General features: G+C 36.8%; 1 protein-coding gene across 6 annotated transcripts in view; it reads right to left on the reverse strand.

Annotated features, from left to right (window-relative positions):
* The window catches only part of Klhl8 (kelch like family member 8), a 41,766-nt gene extending 24,110 nt beyond the window's left edge, over positions 1 to 17,656 (reverse strand). For 2 of the 6 annotated variants that reach the window (XM_078021588.1, XM_078021585.1), the window contains exons 1-2: positions 17,446 to 17,653; positions 2,887 to 3,247 (exon numbers count right to left, since the gene is read on the reverse strand). In XM_078021588.1, the coding sequence (XP_077877714.1) occupies positions 2,887 to 3,105 (219 nt within the window). In that variant the 5' untranslated portion in view covers positions 3,106 to 3,247; positions 17,446 to 17,653. Of the gene's footprint in view, positions 1 to 2,886; positions 3,248 to 7,191; positions 7,239 to 16,476; positions 16,960 to 17,445 lie in introns of those variants that run through there. The other 4 variants (XM_078021586.1, XM_078021589.1, XM_078021590.1 and 1 more) reach the window with 4 other exon arrangements.
* Between the last annotated feature and the right edge of the window lie 550 nt (positions 17,657 to 18,206).

The raw sequence follows: 18,206 nt of genomic DNA on the forward strand, positions 1-18,206 counted from the left end.
AATTTCTAAGTTTTATAAATTACATGACCTATGGATTAAGGACTCCTGCTTTCGGGTCAGGAGTTATGAGTTAATAATTTCATCCATTTTATTTTGTTTCCCTGCACTCTGAATTTCAGAGTACTTATTCTTACCTGGTCAGTTACAAGCTTAATTCCCTCAAGGAAAATACAGTATAATTTACATTAGAATTAAGAAAAAAGTTAAACAACAGACCTGTTGAATAATTAAACTGTAATTCTTTTTTTTTTCTAATGAATAGGAACAGACTGAGCAACAAAGAATTACTTAATACTCTCGAAATAATTAATTATATATATAAAATGATCGTAATAATAACTGATATTATTAAATGTATGCTAAGAACTGTTGTAAATACATACATTAATTCATTTATTTCTCACAGAAATATAATAATACTTCTAATTTTGCAGCTGTGGATATAAAAATGATGGTCAATCTCTAGTGAAGCATTTCTCATTTCTCAACTTCTGTCACTACTTCAAACACAGTATACTCAAGTCTTCCACTAGATTCTCCTGAAGTATACATGTTAGCCTATCACTGACACTACTACCCAACTGTCTCCTAAACTGCTATTCCTTATTTTTCACTTAAAAGTTTATTTACAGTAATTTGTAAGACTATTCTAAAACCAAGCTGGGTGAAGTGGTGTACACCTGTACACCAATAATTCAAGAGGCTGAGGCAGAAGAATCTCAAATTCAGGACCAGCCTTAGCAACTTAGTGAGACTCTGTCTCAAAATAAATAAAAAGGGGTGGGAACATAGCTCAATGGTAGAACCCTCCTGAATTCAATCCCACAACCAGAAAAAGATTATTCTAAAGCTCAATTTTAAAAGATATTTTTAAAAAATCAATATTTTATTTAAATGTTTCCATGCAATCACAGATATGTTGAACTAATAACTGATTATATTCAAATAATCTATTTTGATTCTTTTATTTTTGCCAAAGTCAGTGTAGGTTACTGAATTTCACATCAGAGTTGAAAATCAGAAAAATGACATGAGAATAAACATAATGTATCATGTGGATCAAAAAGCTTAAATGGGGCTGGACTTATGGCTGGGTAGTAAAGCGCTTCCCCAGCATGTTATGAGGCACTGGGTTCAATTCTTAGCACTGCATGTAAATAAATAAAATAAAGGTCCATTGACAGCTAAAAAAATAAATAAATAAATAAGAAGTTTGAATTTTCCTCCATTAAAATATATATATAATTAAATTTTATATAGAACTAGTAGAATTACCTAATTTTTTTCTTCTCTTTATCTTTGAACCTAGAAATATTTAGGGACACTGAGAACCTAAGGAAAAAAGACTATAGATCAGTTATATCCACAGTGTAACATTACATTCCTTCATATTCTGAGCCTGAAACTCAAAGCTTGTATTCTCAGTTTATGGATTTTTGCTGAAATTTGATCTGATTCAAATTATACTCAACTAATTACTATAACACTCTGAGTTCTAACAACTTGTGTGATCAGGAGCAGAAAGCAAAATCTAAAAGATCTCAAAGTGGTAAATCTCACATAGAAAATGCTACTTGGATATACATGTATCATCAAGCAAAAATTAATATCAGACAGAGATAAGAATAATTAAGTACTTTAAATGTGTAATGAAGGGGGTCTAAGGGTATAGCTGACTAGTAAAGCAATTGCCTATCACGCTTGAGGCCCTGGGTAAGATTTCCCAGCACTGAAAAGAAAAAACAAAATTATGACATGTGTAACAGGAAACAATCCAAACATAATGCTTTATCATTTTCCTAATTTTATTAAGACTATTTAGCAAAACAACATGATCCTATAGAACATAAGACTTAAAAGTCACTCAAGATTCTTCATCAAACTCTAAATAAACTCTATTTCATTATCAGAAAGAGTTAATTTCACTTAGCAGATGATGTTAAGAGTAAAGTAGAGGTTAAATTATTAGAATAGGAACATACAGTGTAGTGCAGCTCAGTGAACAACCAAGAATTGACTTTTTAAAAAATAATTTGTTCCAATTAGTTATAAATGACAGCAGAATGCATTTTGACACATTGTATACAAATGGAGCACAACTTCTCATTCCTCTGGTTGTACACAATGCAGAATCACACCATTCATACAATTATACATGTACACAGGGTACTGATGGCCGAAGAACTGACTTTTAATCAAGTAAAAAAAAAATCAAGATCTTCAAATTCATAAATTAAAAGTTCATCTGGTGGGGCTGGAGTTATGGCTCAGTGGTGGAGTGCTCGCCTGCCGTGCTTGAGGCACTGAGTCAATTGTCAGTACCATATAAAATGTAAAATAAAGATATTGTGTCCTCTTAAAACTAAAAAATAAATATTAAAAAAAAAAGTTCATCTGGTAACCAGGGATAGTGGCACATGCCTGTAATTCCAGTGATTTGGTTGGTTGAGGTAGGAAGATAGCAAGTTTAAGGCAAACCTGTCTGAAAATAAAAGGAACTGGGGATGTAGCTCAGTGGTGGAGTACCCCTGGTTCAATCCCTAGCACTACTTTAAAAAAAAAAAAAAGCTTATCTGGAAAATATTAATTTCACCAATAACTATGTGCTATTCTAAGGTTCCAGAACTCTTAGCAAGTAAATTAACTAAGAATTAATGAATATAAATGTTAAATTAAAATAATAATTTCATCTTTATGCTAACTTTCTTCATTTACACTCCCTTATGGCCTTTTTACTTCAATTTTAAAAAATGGCTGAGATTAAAATCATTCTACTCATAACATATAAGTATAGAACCAAAAGTCTGCCTTGTACAATTATAGAAACCCTCATTTTCCAGAATGCAACAAAAAGGTTGAGTAAAGAAAGAACAAAGGCAGTCTCACCTTTAGTGTTATATCACAGAGTTCTCCATTTTCATAAAATTGAAGGAGAGAACCATGAAAATCTTTCCAAGCTTCATTTGCTTCAAAGATAAAGGAGTCTTCTCCATCACAATCACTAATTGAAGTTGAAGATCTATTCTTCATTTGCTGGTGCTGCTGCCTTTTCCCCTTAGTGAAGTGATTCTTAGTTTGCTTCCCATTCATAGATTCTGAAGCCATTTGCAACACTCTTTTAATATAGCTCTCTTCTCAAACGTGTCATTTATCTTTTTTTTTTTTAAGGTAAGAAGACAGACAATAGATGCAGCCACTAAACTTCAAACATTTTCCAAAATTTACTCAATTGCCATTGTATGGTTTGCTGAGATTGGAAAAAAAGAAGAAGACAAACCAAAAGAAAAAAACCTTAAATTAGTAACTATAATTAAAACTATATATAAAATAACCATATCAATCATTACTAAAACAGTAACATTGAAGTTTTTATGCTAAATGGCATGAGGCCCTGGGTTTGATCTCAGCACCACACACACACAAAAATTTAATAAAAGAATTAAAGGGCTGGGAATATAGCTCATTTGGTAGAGTGCTTATCTCACACGCACAAATCCCTGGGTTCAATCCACAGCACCACAAAAAGAGAGAGAGAGAGAGAGAGAGAGAGAGAGAGAGAGAGAGAGAGAGAATTCAAAAGCACATGACTTTGAGATGTGGAAAGCATCATCTTCAAAGGGAAAGACCATGAACTAAAAATTTTAAGTTTAGAAATTGCTCAGGGATGCAAGGAAAAAACACAAAACAGATGGCTGTTTTGATTCAATAAGGTTCATCCTAGATTCTGAGGTCAGACCATGGTTTCACCACTTACTATCTAACCCTGGGCAACTGACAACCTGCTTAAATCTCAGTTATCTTTTCTGTGAAATGGAAATACCACTTGCAGGAATATCTTGAGGATCAGTGATATTAAGTGGCCAGGTGTTAGAAATTGCTACATTATAATATAAAGACTTCATTTTATTCCTATGTAAAATGTATTAGTATTCACGTGTAAAATCAAACTTACCTTATCACCAAAGTATGTTTAATGAGTATTCACAAGATCAGCAGTACTATGCCCTAATTCTATTTTGGTGACAAAAACAAAGCAACTATTCAACCACTTATGGGTTGGTGTGATCGTTTTTGAAGGCTTTATCTAATCCTTAGTTTTTTCATCTATAAGCAAAGATACCTACCCATTCACAGGATTATCCTAAGAATTACTTGAAATGCAATAATATGTTTACAGATGCGTATAATCTATAAATCATGGTACAAATATTGATATTATTAGAGTGGAAAACTTTAGATATTATGAAACTTCAGAAAATTATAAATACTTTAACCAAAACTTTAGTTGCATCAGCTTCTTTATTGTTAATCTCTCAATTTCCAGCTTTTGAAGAAACCAAAATGGTCTATGCTAAATTACAGACTGTAGTTCTTAAAGTTTTTGTGGTAGACCCCAATGAGTCATGTCTTCATGTAATCCTGGGACATGCAGGAAGAACCTATGACTTGCTTCTAATTAGTGGAATATGGGAAAGTGATGAAATATCATGCTCTTAATTATAGTGTTAGTCACCTTTTCACTGCTGTGTCTGAAATACCTGACAAGAACAACTTAGAGGAGGAAAGGTTTATTTTGGGTTCACAGGTTCAGTTCTTGGTGGGCCAACTCCATTGCTGTAGGCCCAAGAAGTGGCAGAACATAATGACAGAAGGGTGTAACAAAGAAAAGTGGCTCTGTTCATGGCAGCCAAGAAAGAGAAAGGGAGTAGGAAAAGAGAGAAAAGCACTAGGGACAAAATAAAATTCCCAGGACACACCCCCTCAGTGATCTACTACTTCCAGCTATATCTCACCTGCCTACAATTATTACCTAGTACTCTGTTCAAATTATTAATCCTTCAAGTGGATCAACCCATTGATTAGGTTATAGCTTTGATAATCTGATCATTTCACCTCTGAACATTCCTGCATTGTTACATAAGCTTTTGGGGAGATACCTCATATCCAAACCATAACAGTTATACTACATTATATAATCGCTGTATGAGCAGACTAGAGTGAGAGGCTCTCTGGCAGGCCTCAAAAAGCGAACTACTATGTGGAGAGCCATATAAGCAGTAAACTACAGGCATTCCCAGGACCTGAAGGAGGCCTCTACCTTAGTAAAAAGTTAAGGACTCATTCATTCAGCTCTGAAGAAATAAATTCTACCAATGACTGGAATGAGTGTCAAAGAAGATTTTCCCATAGTTGAGCATCAACATCGAAATGCAGCCTAACACTTCACTACAGATTTATGAAACACTAAGCATAAAAAACAACTAAACTATACCAAGAATGCTGGCCCACAGAAAGTTGGAGATATTAATTGTGCATTAAGTCACACTAAGTTTTGTGTAATTTTTTACACACCATAGATTGTGCTACAGTTTGGATCTTGCATGTTTACCCAAAGGCCCTTAAAGACTTGGCCAACAGCCTGTGGCACTACTGAGAAGTGATGAAACCTTTCAAAGGTGGGTCCCTACTGGGAGGAAGTTAGGTTACTTGGGGCATGCTCTTAAAATGGATATCAGGACCCCAGTCCTTCCTTTCTCCCTTTTGCTTCCAGTCTACCATGAGGTGAAGGGCTTCCTCTATTATGCTCTTTCACCATGATTAACTGCCTCTTCACAGGCCCAAAAGCAACAGGACCAAGTGAACCACAGATAAAACTATGAGTCGAAATATGTATTTCCTCTTATAAGTGGATCCTCTTGGGTATTTTATTACAGTGAAATAAAGCTATGGTTTGGATATGAGGTATCCACCCCAAAAGGTCATGTGAAAATGCCAGAATGTTCAGATTAAATGATTCAATTATGGGAGCTATAAACTAATCAGTAGATTAATTAATTTGATCTATTAGTAATTTGAATGGATAAACTAGGTGGTTAACTAGGCAGGTGTGTCATGGCTGAAGGAGGTAGATTAGTGGGACATGCTCTTGGGAATTATATCTTGTTCCCCTGGCTCTGCCTGCTCGCTCTCGCTCTCTCTCTCTCTCTCTCTCTCTCTCTCTCTCTCTCTCTCTCTCCCCTCCCCCCCTTCCTGGATGCCATAAGCAGCTTTCCTCTGCCATGCCCTTCTGTCATGATGTTCTGCCTCACCTCAGGTCCACAGGAATAAAGTCTGCCAACACAGGCTGAACCTCTGAAGCTATGAGCCAAAATAAACTCTTCCTCCTCTAAGTTGTCCATGCTGTGTATTTTGGTGCATTATGAAAAGCTAAGGCCCTAACTAACTAAAACATGTGTTAGGTCTAATATTTTATCTGACAAAGGCATTCATAGATATTCTAATAGCCATCAACTAATAACAAGTGTTTAAAGTTCACATTTCTGGTTCAAAATTAAGAGCTTGGGGATGCAGCTCAGTGATAAAGCATTAGTGTAGCATGTACTAAGACTTGGGTTCAATCTCCAATACCACACACACATACACAAAAGATTCAGACTAGCTAAATGGATTAAAAAAATACGCTTCCTATAAGAAACAAATTTCTAGTAAAGATACTGATTAAAAGAATGTAAAGGTAATATCCGAAGCAAATGGCAGAATAGCTATATTGATATCTGATAACTGACAGAATAAACTTCAATATAAATGGTAAGTCACTTCATAATGGTCAGGGGATCAATTTTAAAAGAGGATATAATGACTATTTGATTTATATACCCAACAATAGTATTGTTACAAAACAAACACTGTTATATCTGGGGACTAGGAGTGTAGTTCAGTGGTAGAACACTTGCTTGCCTGACACTGATGTGTATATGAGATGCTGGGTTCAAGCCCCAGCATCACACACACACAAAGTCTCCCAACAAAGAAAAGCAATGCAGGACCAGATGACTTTGCTGATGAATTTTACCAAAGACTGTAAAGAAAAACTAACGCTAATTTTTCTCAAACTATTCCATGGAATTCAGAGAGAACACACTTCCAAACTCATTATTTAAGGGACAGCATTACCCAATTACCAAAATCAGACAAGGACAAAACCAAAAAACAAAACAATTACAGAATAATACTTCTGAGCGACACAGATGAAAAAACTCAATAAAACACCAGCAAATAGAATTCAACAGCACATCAAAAATACCATTTACCATGACCAAGCTTGTTTTATTCCAGTTAGTCAGCTTTCCATCACTTTGACAAAACACTTAAGAAAATCAAATTAAAGAGAAAAGATTTATTTTGGCTCACAGTTTCAAAGATTTCTGTACAAGTTTGGCTGGCTCCTTGTCTTGGACCTGAAACAAAGAATATCATGGTAGTGGAAGTATGTGGCAGAGAAGGCTGTTCATTCCATCCTAGCAGGAAGCAAAGAGAGAGGAAGTATCCAGGGACAAAATATACCCTTCAAAGGCATGCCCTCAATGACCCATCTCTTCCAAGGAACGAGGCTCCATCTATTAAAGTTTCTATTACTTCCCAACAACATTGTCAACTGGGAGCCAAGCCTTCAATACATGATCCTTTGAGAAACATTGAAAATACAAATCATAATACCTGAGACACAAGGATGGTTCAACACTGCAAATCAATAAACATAATACACCACTTCAACAGAATGAAGAATAAAAACCTTGATAGAAGCCAAGAAAGCATTTGATAAAATTCAACATCCCTTCATGCTAAAAGACCTGAACAATTAGATATGGAAGGATTGTATAGTGGGCTATGAATGCAGATCAATGGTAGAGTGCTTGAGTGGCATCTATGAGGCCCTGGGTTAAGTCCCCAGTATCTCTCTCTCTCTCTCTCTCTCTCTCTCTCTCTCTCTCTCTCTCTCTCTCTCTCTCTCACACACACACACACACACACACACACACACACACACACACACACAGAGGCAGCTGTATATGGCAAACCCATAGCCAACATCATACTTTATGGGGAAAAGCTGAAAACATTTCCTCTAAGATCAAGATGAAAACAAGGGTGTCTACTCTCTCACCACTATTATTCAATATAGTACCGAAAGTTTTAGACAAAGCAATTACCCAAGTACAGAAACAAAAGGTAATCCAATAGTAGAGGAAGAAGTCAAACTATCCCAGAAAAATCTAAAAAGAGTTCACCAAAAAATTATTAGAACTAACAGTTCAGTTAAGTAGCAGGATAAAAAATCAACATACAAAAATCTGTAGGTTTGGCTGGGAATGTAGCTCAATGGTAGAATGCTTGCCTAGCATGTGCAAGGCTCTGGATTTAAATCTCCAACAAAGAGGAAAACAAAATCAGTAGCTTTTCAAAATGAATTTGCTAAGAAAGAAATCATGAAAGCAATCCCACTTATAATAGCTAACATATTTGTATATACATATATGTATATATGCATATATATTGTATTTTTATATTTATATGTAAGTTATTTTATCTTATAAATTATTATTTATATATCTAAATTATTACATATAAAATATTATATATACATATATACGGGTCTCTGTATAAAGATACACATACATACACATATACATACATGAATAAACTTAACCAAAGAAGTGAAAGATCTCTACAATGAAAATCACAAAACACTGATGAAACAAATTAAAGACACAAAAAGATGGAAAGACTTTCCACATTCATGGGGTGGTAAATAGTTAAGATTTTACACAATGCCCATTAAATACCCATGACATTCTTCATACAACCAGAAAAAATAATCCTAAAATTCATATGGAAGCAAAAAGACCCTAAATAGTCAAAAAATCTTAAGCAAAAGGAACAAAGCTGAAGGAATCACAATACCTGATTAGAAAGAGGTATACTACAGAACCATAATAACTCAAACAATACAGTAGCATAAAATTAGACACAAGGGCCAACAGAACAGAGATTCCAACACACACACACACACACACACACACACACACACACACACACACACACACCTATACCCAACTGCTTCTTTACAAAAGTGACAAAAATGTGCCAGAGAAATGCCAGCCTCTTCAGTAATTGATATCCATACATAGAAGACTAAAATTTGATCCCTATCTCTCACCTTGTACAAAAGTGAACTTAAGTTGGGCATGATGCTACACACTTTATTCCCAGCTACTCAGGAGGTTGAGGCAAGAGGACTTCAAGTTCAAGGTCTGCCTGGGCTACTGAGCAAGATCCTGTCTTATTATTAATTAAATAATAATAATAATTATTATTATTATTATTATTATTATTGGCAGGAGACACAGCTCAATGGTACACACCAATGGGTTCAATTCCTAGGACTACAAAACTTTAAAAAAGTCAATTCAAAATTGATCAAAGACCTAACTATAAGACCTAAAACACTCAACAGAGTGAAGATACTACGTACAAAATGGGTGAAGATATTTGGTAACTATTCATCTGAGGAAGGGTTAATATTAATATCTAGAATATAGAGCCGGGAGTAGTGGTGTATGCCTGTAATCCCAGCGGCTAAGGAGGATGAGACAGGAGGATCTTGAATTTGAAGCCAGCCTCAGCAAAAGCAAGGTGCTAAACAACTCAATGAGACCCTGTCTCTAAGTAAAATGTAAAATAGGGCTGGGGATGTGGTTTAGTAGCCAAATGCTCCTGAGTTCAATCTCCAGCAACCACCCACCCCGCCAAAAAAAGAAAAAGGAAAACCAGAACATATAAGGAATATAAAAAATGTTTAACAAGAAAAACCCAAATAATTCAATTAAAAATAGAAAATGATCTAAGCAGACAATTCTCTAAAGAATACAGATAGAGTGGCTGTGACTATGGCTCAGCAGTAGTGCACTTACCTAGTATGTGTGAGGCACTGGGTTCGATTCTCAGCACCACATATAATAAAATAAAGGTCTATCAATAATAAAAAAAAAAATACAGATGGACAACAAATAAAGAAAAAATGTTCACTAGCCATCAGGAAAACGAAAATCAAAACTACAATGAAATAAAGAAGGGGGGAAAAGCATAATGAGATATTCCCTCACCCCAGTTGTAAGAGCTATTATCAAAAACACAAAAAATAATATGCTAGCAAAGGCATGGAGAAAATGGTGGAAATGTAGTGAGTGGATCCATTATGAAGGACAGTATGGAGGTTCCCAAATAACTAAAAATAAATTGTTTTAAGTTAAAAAAAAGGAAAGTAGATTTAATCATATAATCCAGCTATTCCACATCTGAGTATATACCTGAAGGAAATGAAGTCAACATACCAAAGAGATAACTGCACTATTCTCAATACCTAAGATAAGGAACCAGCCAAGGTGCCCATCAACAGTTGAGTGGACAAAGAAAATGTGGTACATATACATAATGAAGTATTATTTAGCCATAAAATCATGTCATTTGCAGCTTTGAAACTTATGCATACAAAAAACTAATGATGTTACCTCTACTAAAGAGGTAAACAAAGTATTAAAAATACTAGCAAATATAATTCAGCAGAATATAGACAATTATCACAATAACCAAGAGAGTTTATCCTAAGACTGCATGGCTGCTTCAATATTAAAAATAAATAACATCTATTCACAGCATATTAAACCCATATCAACCATAACTACACAACTATAACAACACACTGATAACAACATATTGAAGAAGAAAAATACCACATAAAAAATGTAAGATCTCTCCAGACAACAATGCATAAAAAGAAGAAAAAAGCACACATTGGAAAGAATTAAAATTGTACCTTTTTGTAGACATAATTATCTATGTAAAACATTCCCAAGGAACACAAGAGAACTAATAAATTTAGATAGGTCATAAAATACAAGGAAAACATACAAAACTATTATATTTCTATATGCTTAAATTGCATAATTGAAAACTGAAATTTAAAAATTCACCATTTTCAGTGGTTCAAGAAAATAAAACATACAGGTATAAATCTAACAAGACATATAGAACCTGTATGTTGAAAAGTATTGTTAAAAAAAATCAGAGAAAACTAAATAAATGGACATCTACAGGTTCATAGCCTATTAGAAAACATAATAAACGTTAATTTTCTGAAAACTGAAGTTCTGATCTAAAACAATTACAACCAAAATCACAAAAAAAATTTTCTTAGATATAGATGAGCTAAGTCTAAAATTTACAATAGAAAGTAACCAAAATACATAAAACAATTTTAAGCTGGGCAAGGTGGTGCACGCCTATAATTCCAGTATCTCAGGAGGCTAAGAAAGGAGAATAGAGAGTTCAAAACCAGCCCCAGCAACTTAGTGAGGCTCTAAGCAACGCAAACCCTGTCTCAAAACAAAATATAGGGGCTAGGGTTGTGGTTCACAACATCGCATGTGCGAGTCCCTGGGTTTTATCATCAGCACTACATATAAATAAATAAATAAAGGTATTGTGTCCAACTACAACAAATAAATAAATAGATAAATAAATTTTTAAAAAGGGCTGAGGGTATGTTTCAGTGGTTAAGCACCCCTGGGTTCAATCTCTGGTATAAATAAATAAATAATAATTTTAAAACAGAATAAAATATAAGAAATCACACCTGATTTTAAAACAACATTTATGCTTTCAGCAACATAAATATAATAGTATTGGGTTACCAAAGTATAAGAGAAATATAATTTACTCCATGCCATACTGGTATAAATAAATGATGGAATTAGTAAATAAATAGGAAAGAACAAATTTCCCATGAAAAAGAATCTCAAGGGTGTAGCTCAGTAGTAGAACACTGGCCTGACATGAATGAGGACCTGGGTTTAATTCATAGCATCACAGGGAGAAAAAGCAGGATTCCAAGTAAATTATGTAGATACTTAACACTTGAGATGTGGTCTGCATATTATGACATTCTTCTAAGGAATACAATATGAAAAGAAGCAGAAAAAAGACTAACTTTATAGTGAAGAAACTTGACAAGCACTACCACAGACAAGTGATTAAGGTTAGCATTAACATTAGTATGTCACACTGACAATATGTAGCCTTGATTTAATATAATGTGATGAGAATGGCATTTTATCTCTATGGTATCAACCTCTGCAAAGTGCATAACTGCAGTCCAATCATGAGAAAAAATCAGACAAATCCCATTTAAGAGGCACTCTATAAAATATCTGACAAGGTGATGAAAAACAAGGGAAAATCTGATATATTGAGAGTCAAGAGGAATCCAAAGAGAAATGACAACTAACTTAAAAACAGCATACCCCAGAGACACAGCCACATCAATGTTTATAGCAGCACAATTCACAATAGCTAAACTGTAGAACCAACCCAGATACCTTTCAATAGATGGATGGATTTAAAAAAATGTGGTATATATATACACACAATGGAATATTACTCAGCAATAAAAGAGAATAAAATCACGGCATCTGCAGGTAAATGGATAGAGATAGAGAAGATGATGCTAAATGAAGTTAGTCAATCCCAGAAAACCAAATGCCAAAAGTTTTCACTGATATAAGGAGGATGATCCCTAGTGGGATAGGGAAAGGGAGCAGGGGAGGAATAGACAAACTCTAGATAGGGCAGACAGGTTGGAGGGGAATGGAATGGGATTAGAAATGATGGTGGAATGTGATGGTCATTATTATTCAAAGTACATGTATGAAGACATGAATTGTTTTGAATATACTTTGTATACAAGCAGAGATATGAAAAATTGTGCTCTATGTGTAATAAGAATTGTAATGCATTCAGCTGTCATATATAAATTAAAAAGTGGCCTTTAGTTAATAAAAATGCATTAGTATTAGCTCCTTAATTGGTACAAATGTATCATCTAATGTAAGATGTTAATACTAGCAGAAAAGTAGTTGAGGGGGTAAATGGCAATTCTCTGTGCTAGCTTCACAATTTTTCTCTAATTCTAAAATCATTCTAAAATATGGGCTGGGGGTGTAGCTCAGTTGTAGAACGCTTTCCTAGCATAGAGGAACAAACTATTTTAAAATTTAAAAAGCTTATTTTAAAAAAAAAGACAAGATAAGAATGATAAGCAGAGATATACCAATTACTCAGAAGGGAAAATTCTGAAATAGACCTAATGAAATATGGCTAACTGATTTTTTACAAAGTCCAAAGCAATTCAATGGGGTAAAGAATTCTTTCAACAAATGATATTACAATAAGAGGTGAACATCCATTTTTTAAAAAATCAGACTCTTGGCAATTAACTTAAATGAAAATTTAGGTTTGCATAAAAACTTGTATATAAAAATTTATAGTAGCTCTACTCAAAATTGATAAAACCTGGGTACAATCTGTTATGGTTTGGATATGAGGTGGCCTCCAAAAGCTCATGTGTGAGACAATGCATGTGTGAGAAATGATTGGGGTATGACAGCCTTAACCCAAACAGTGAAATAATCACCTGATAAATTGGGTCTGACATGGAGTCTAATAAAGAAAATAGAGTACGATCTGAGTTTGGGAAATCAGAAACTACACCTGGGAGATTGAAATGTTAAGGTTCCCAATGTCCCAGCCCATCCTACAGAACTATTAATGAAGCAGCTCCCAAGCAGATAGGGAGGTGCTAATCAATTCACCCTAGGCCTTTATGACCTGGATCACTCTTCCCCTGTCCCAATGGCCCACGTTTTCCACTTTTTCCAAACCCACTTGCATCCCCCATCACAAGCAGGATAAAAGTGTAATGCTAGATTCATGGGACCCCAATAGAGCTGCAGAAGCCGAATCCGATGCAATCATACAAGAGTCTTTATTGCAAGCTCGAGCTTTTTTACCCCTTTTTAAATAAATCCTGCTTTATATGCTTGCCTCATGTGCTTCTGGAACATTATACTCCAACATGTGAGGAAGCAGAACTCTGGACACTGGTAACCGGTGGTATCAACATTTCCAGTAAAGCCCCTCAGAATAGAGAAAATAGACTTTAAAAAAAAATCTAATGGATCATATTTTATTGTAGACATATCTTGACATGAGTAAACAAAAGTTAATAAATTTAAAATATTTGATTTCCTCTTGCTTCACTGGTTAACATAAAACACATTTTTTCCCCAGAAAGTATTATTATGCTAGTATGGAGATTCCTCAAAAAACTAAGATGGAACCACATGACCCAGCTAGACCAAAAGGCCTAAAATCAGCATACTATAGGGATGCACCCACAGCAATGTTTATAGCAACACAACTCACAATAGCCAAGCTAAGGAACCAAACAATGTCCTTTCAACAGATGAACAGATAAAGAAAATGTGGTAAACATATACAATAGAGTATTAGTCATAATTTGTTAAATGGATGGAACTGAAGACCACCATACTAAATAGAATAAAAAAAAAGACCCAGAAAGTCAAAGCCCAAATGTTTTATCTGATATGCAGAAGCTAATCCAAAATAAGAAAGGGGGATGATCCATCAAAATAGAAAAAAAGGGGAGTAAAGAGGATTCAAAGGGGAAGGAGGAGGGACAGGGATAAGGGAATAAATCTGACCTAAATTTCGTGTGTGTGTGTGTGTGTGTGTGTGTGTGAGAGAGAGAGAGAGAGAGAGAGAGAGAGAGAGAGAGAGAGAGAGAGAGAGAGAGAGAGAAAATATCACACGAATCTCACCATTTTGTATATCCACAAGGCCTAATTTTTTAAAAAGATTATAGTGCTAGTGAGTTTTAGCACTGAAAAATGACATTTTGTTATTCCATGAAACATTTCCTTTCCCTCATCTTTTTAGGATTTTTTGTTTGATTGGGATCAAATCCAGGAATTCCTATACTCTAGGCAAGTGCTCTATCTCTGAGAGACACCTTCAACCCTACTTTTAAATTTTATTTTGAGGGAAGATTTCTCTAAATTGCCCTGCTTGCTTTCAACTTATGATCCTTTTGCCTGAACCTCCTGAGTAGCTGGGATTATAGTCATGCTCAATAACATACCTGGCTACTACCCCCCCACACACACATTTCTAATTGGTGCATTACAGTTAGTTGTATATAATGATGGAATTTGTAGTTACATATTCATACATGCACACAACCTAACAATATCATTTGACCAATATCACTCCCCAGACTGTTTTTAAAATATTTTTTTAATTGTCAATAGACCTTTATTTTTTTACTTATTTATATGTAGTGCTGAGGATTGAACCCAGTGCCTCTCCCGTGCAAGGCAAGCAATCTGCCACTGAGCTATAGTCCCAGCACCCCCCCACACACACACACACTTCTTAATATACAAAAATAAATGATTCTGTGTTGAAAATTCAAAATAAGAAATCAAAAGTGATTTTTAAAACATGGAAGCTACTTGAAATTAAGACATTAAAATACTTTACTTATTTATTTTTAATTACAGTGTCGGGGGTTAACACAGGGCCTCTGGGTTGCTCTACTGAGCTACAATCGTAGCCTTCTTTAATCTTTTTTTTTTTAAGTTGTAGATGGACACAATACCTTTATGTATGTATGTATGTATGTATGTATGTATGTGGTGCTGAGGATCAAATCCAGTCCTCACACCAGCACTCCACCACTAAGCTATAACCCAGGCCCCCTTTAATCTTTTGTTAAATGGGAATACTCATTTTAGTTCTCTACATCTCTCAAAAGTTCTTGATAAAACACAAAAGTCATTTGTCAAAACCCACAGAAAGTCTAACACCCAGAGTGAACCCAATGTAAACTATGGACTTTAGAAGATAATAATATGTCAATATAAGTTCATCAATTTTAACAAATGTTACAACTGATAAGGGCTTCTGACTTAGGGAAAGGTTGTTTCTGTGGTGGCAGTAGGCATATGGGAAATTATAATTTCTGCTCAACTTTGCTGTGAACTTATAACTGCTCTAAAAATAAAATGTAATTTTAAAAAGGGTGGTGGATCAAAATTTATTTACCCCTCATTTTTTTTTTCAGTGCTAGGGACCAAACCCTAGCCACCCACATTCCTCTCGAAAAGTTTTATTTGAATTTCTGAGTGTGAATTGAGTTTTCTATTACAGAATTCGCAATTATTACAAAATATATTTTAAAACCAGTATCAATATGTTAATCAAATGCTAAAAAGAATTAGTAGCCTTAAATGTAAAAATTAGGGCTAGAGATGTAGCTCAGTGGGAAGAGCACTTGTCTAGCACGCACAGGACCTAGGGTCCATCCCAAGCACTGCACAAAAAATGAAAATGATGATAAGTGTGTAGAGTTAAATACTGCATCTTGAGATTTCTTTTTATATTTAAGTTTACATCATTTGGTATTTTAAAGGTAATGTATAAAGTGACAACAAGTTTTAAGTGGGTCATTCAGATTGACTGACAAACTAAAGGTGACAGGAGGCAGTAGGAAGAAAAGCAGTAGCTAATGCCAAAACTAACTCCGAACAACTTTCCAGGCACCAGCAATAAAAGCAGCTTACCCAAGTGTACCCACCCTGTGGCAGAAGCAGGATACCAAAGAGAAGGAGGAAGAGAGCAAAGATGATGAACACAAGAGTCAAGCAATTATCAATTTATATAGGAGAAAGACAATGCAAAGGGGGAAAAGCTCATCCAACAGATAAAATATTTATCAACCTGGTTCGAAGGACTTTTCCTCAAGTATTTTCCTGAAGTTAGTTGTAAGTAATATTAGCTTAAGGGAAGAGCCCAAACCTAAAGAAATGCAATCAAAACAGTTTAAAAGAAATACTGCAAAGTCTTTCCCATAAAAATCACAAATAAACACTGACAAACAATATAAAAAGCTTTCCAAACCGGAGACGCTAGGACTGTGCAAGTCCAGTAAGGACGAGGCTCAGGTTAGTAAATACAAACTAGGTGGAGAAGTCGCTCTCCCTCAAGAAACCAGCAAGCTAATTATAAACCCAGAACTGAGGGATAAAGAGCTGTCATCCGTGGGAGTCAAACAACAAGGAGCTGTGACGTGCTTTGAAACAGCCTGCAGTTTCCGGTGTCACACCAGGAGGCACTCTTCCATAGGGTCTGCACCACCGCGACGGAGAAGATACCCCTAGCGCTGGAGCCGGCACCTTCTGAAGGCAAATTGCCAACCGGTGGCGACGACCCCGCACCGGGTCGCGGGGCGAACACCGAGTGGCCGGCGAGTCCCGGACTACCCAGGTGGACTGCAAGTCCCCGCGCGGCGTGGCCCCGAACCCGCCCCCTCTCGCCCACCCCCGCAGGCCGCTAACCCCGCGCCTGCCCCGGCCCTGGACCCGCAAAGCACCTGCCTGCCCTCTGTTCTAAGGAAAGAAGCCCCCCGAGGCTGACCAAACCAGAGGCTGGGGTTCCCCAGAGGAGAACAGCAGGATCCCGTTCCTCCCGCCAACGAGGGCGACAGAAGCAGCACCGGGAAGCAATAGAAGCGGGAGTTCTCGCCGCCCGGGCCCCAAACCCTCTCAGCTGTGGAGTTTTGGTTGCTGCTTGAGGGCTCGAGTTTCGAGCTGCGTGACGACTAAAGGCTGCGTTGGGGGGAGCGCTCGGAGTAAGCGGACGGCATCGCACGGAGGAAGGGGGGCGTGAGGGAAGCCGCGTGTCGGTTACCTCAGTCGTCGTTCCTCCACTCCGGTCTTCCCGATACCGCCGAGGCTGCAGCCACGACACCCGGCTCCGGAGCCTCGGCGCCTCCCGGCCGCCCCCAGCGGCGTGCTCCAGTCCCGCCCGAGCACTCAGCGGACGCGCGCCTCTCCTGCGCGGCCCCGCGGAGCCCCAGCCGGCGCCTGGCGTCCTCTCGCCTCAGCCTTTTAGAGCCGCGGCCGGCGGGGCGGGGCGCCGAGGGCTGCGCGCGGCACGCTGGGAAGTGTGGTTTTCGGTTACCCCTCGCGGGGTCCATCCCCGCATCCTGGCCACTGGGGCTGGGTCCCCCGACCGCGGCCTCGCGGTGCTGGGGCCGGCGCTGATGCCCTGCGGGGGGAAAGCACCCCTGGGCCCAGGGGACGTGCCCCAAACACGTCCTTAGATAGGACACTGAGTCAGTACCGCCGCAGTTATCCACTGCTTCTCTTCCATGGCCGTAGAAAATTTGATTTTTTTATATTTGATTTTTTTTATGTGTCCAACAAATCCCTTCCTGCACGATATGAATGTTCTTAGGATATATGTCTTTAAAAATGAGAAGGGTAAAAAGGCTTGTTGCTTCTATTTCTATCTCACTTTCACACATTTTCTCAAAGGATATACAAAACAGCTTATGTTTGTAAATAATAACCACAGTTTATAAGTCTAAGGAAGCAGTTGACTGAATTAAGCACTAGCTAAAACCATTAAGTGTAAAAAAAAAAAAAAAAAAAAAAAAACGATGTTGA

This window comes from Ictidomys tridecemlineatus, chromosome 9 (genome assembly GCF_052094955.1).
Source record: "Ictidomys tridecemlineatus isolate mIctTri1 chromosome 9, mIctTri1.hap1, whole genome shotgun sequence".
NCBI lineage: Eukaryota > Metazoa > Chordata > Mammalia > Rodentia > Sciuridae > Ictidomys > Ictidomys tridecemlineatus.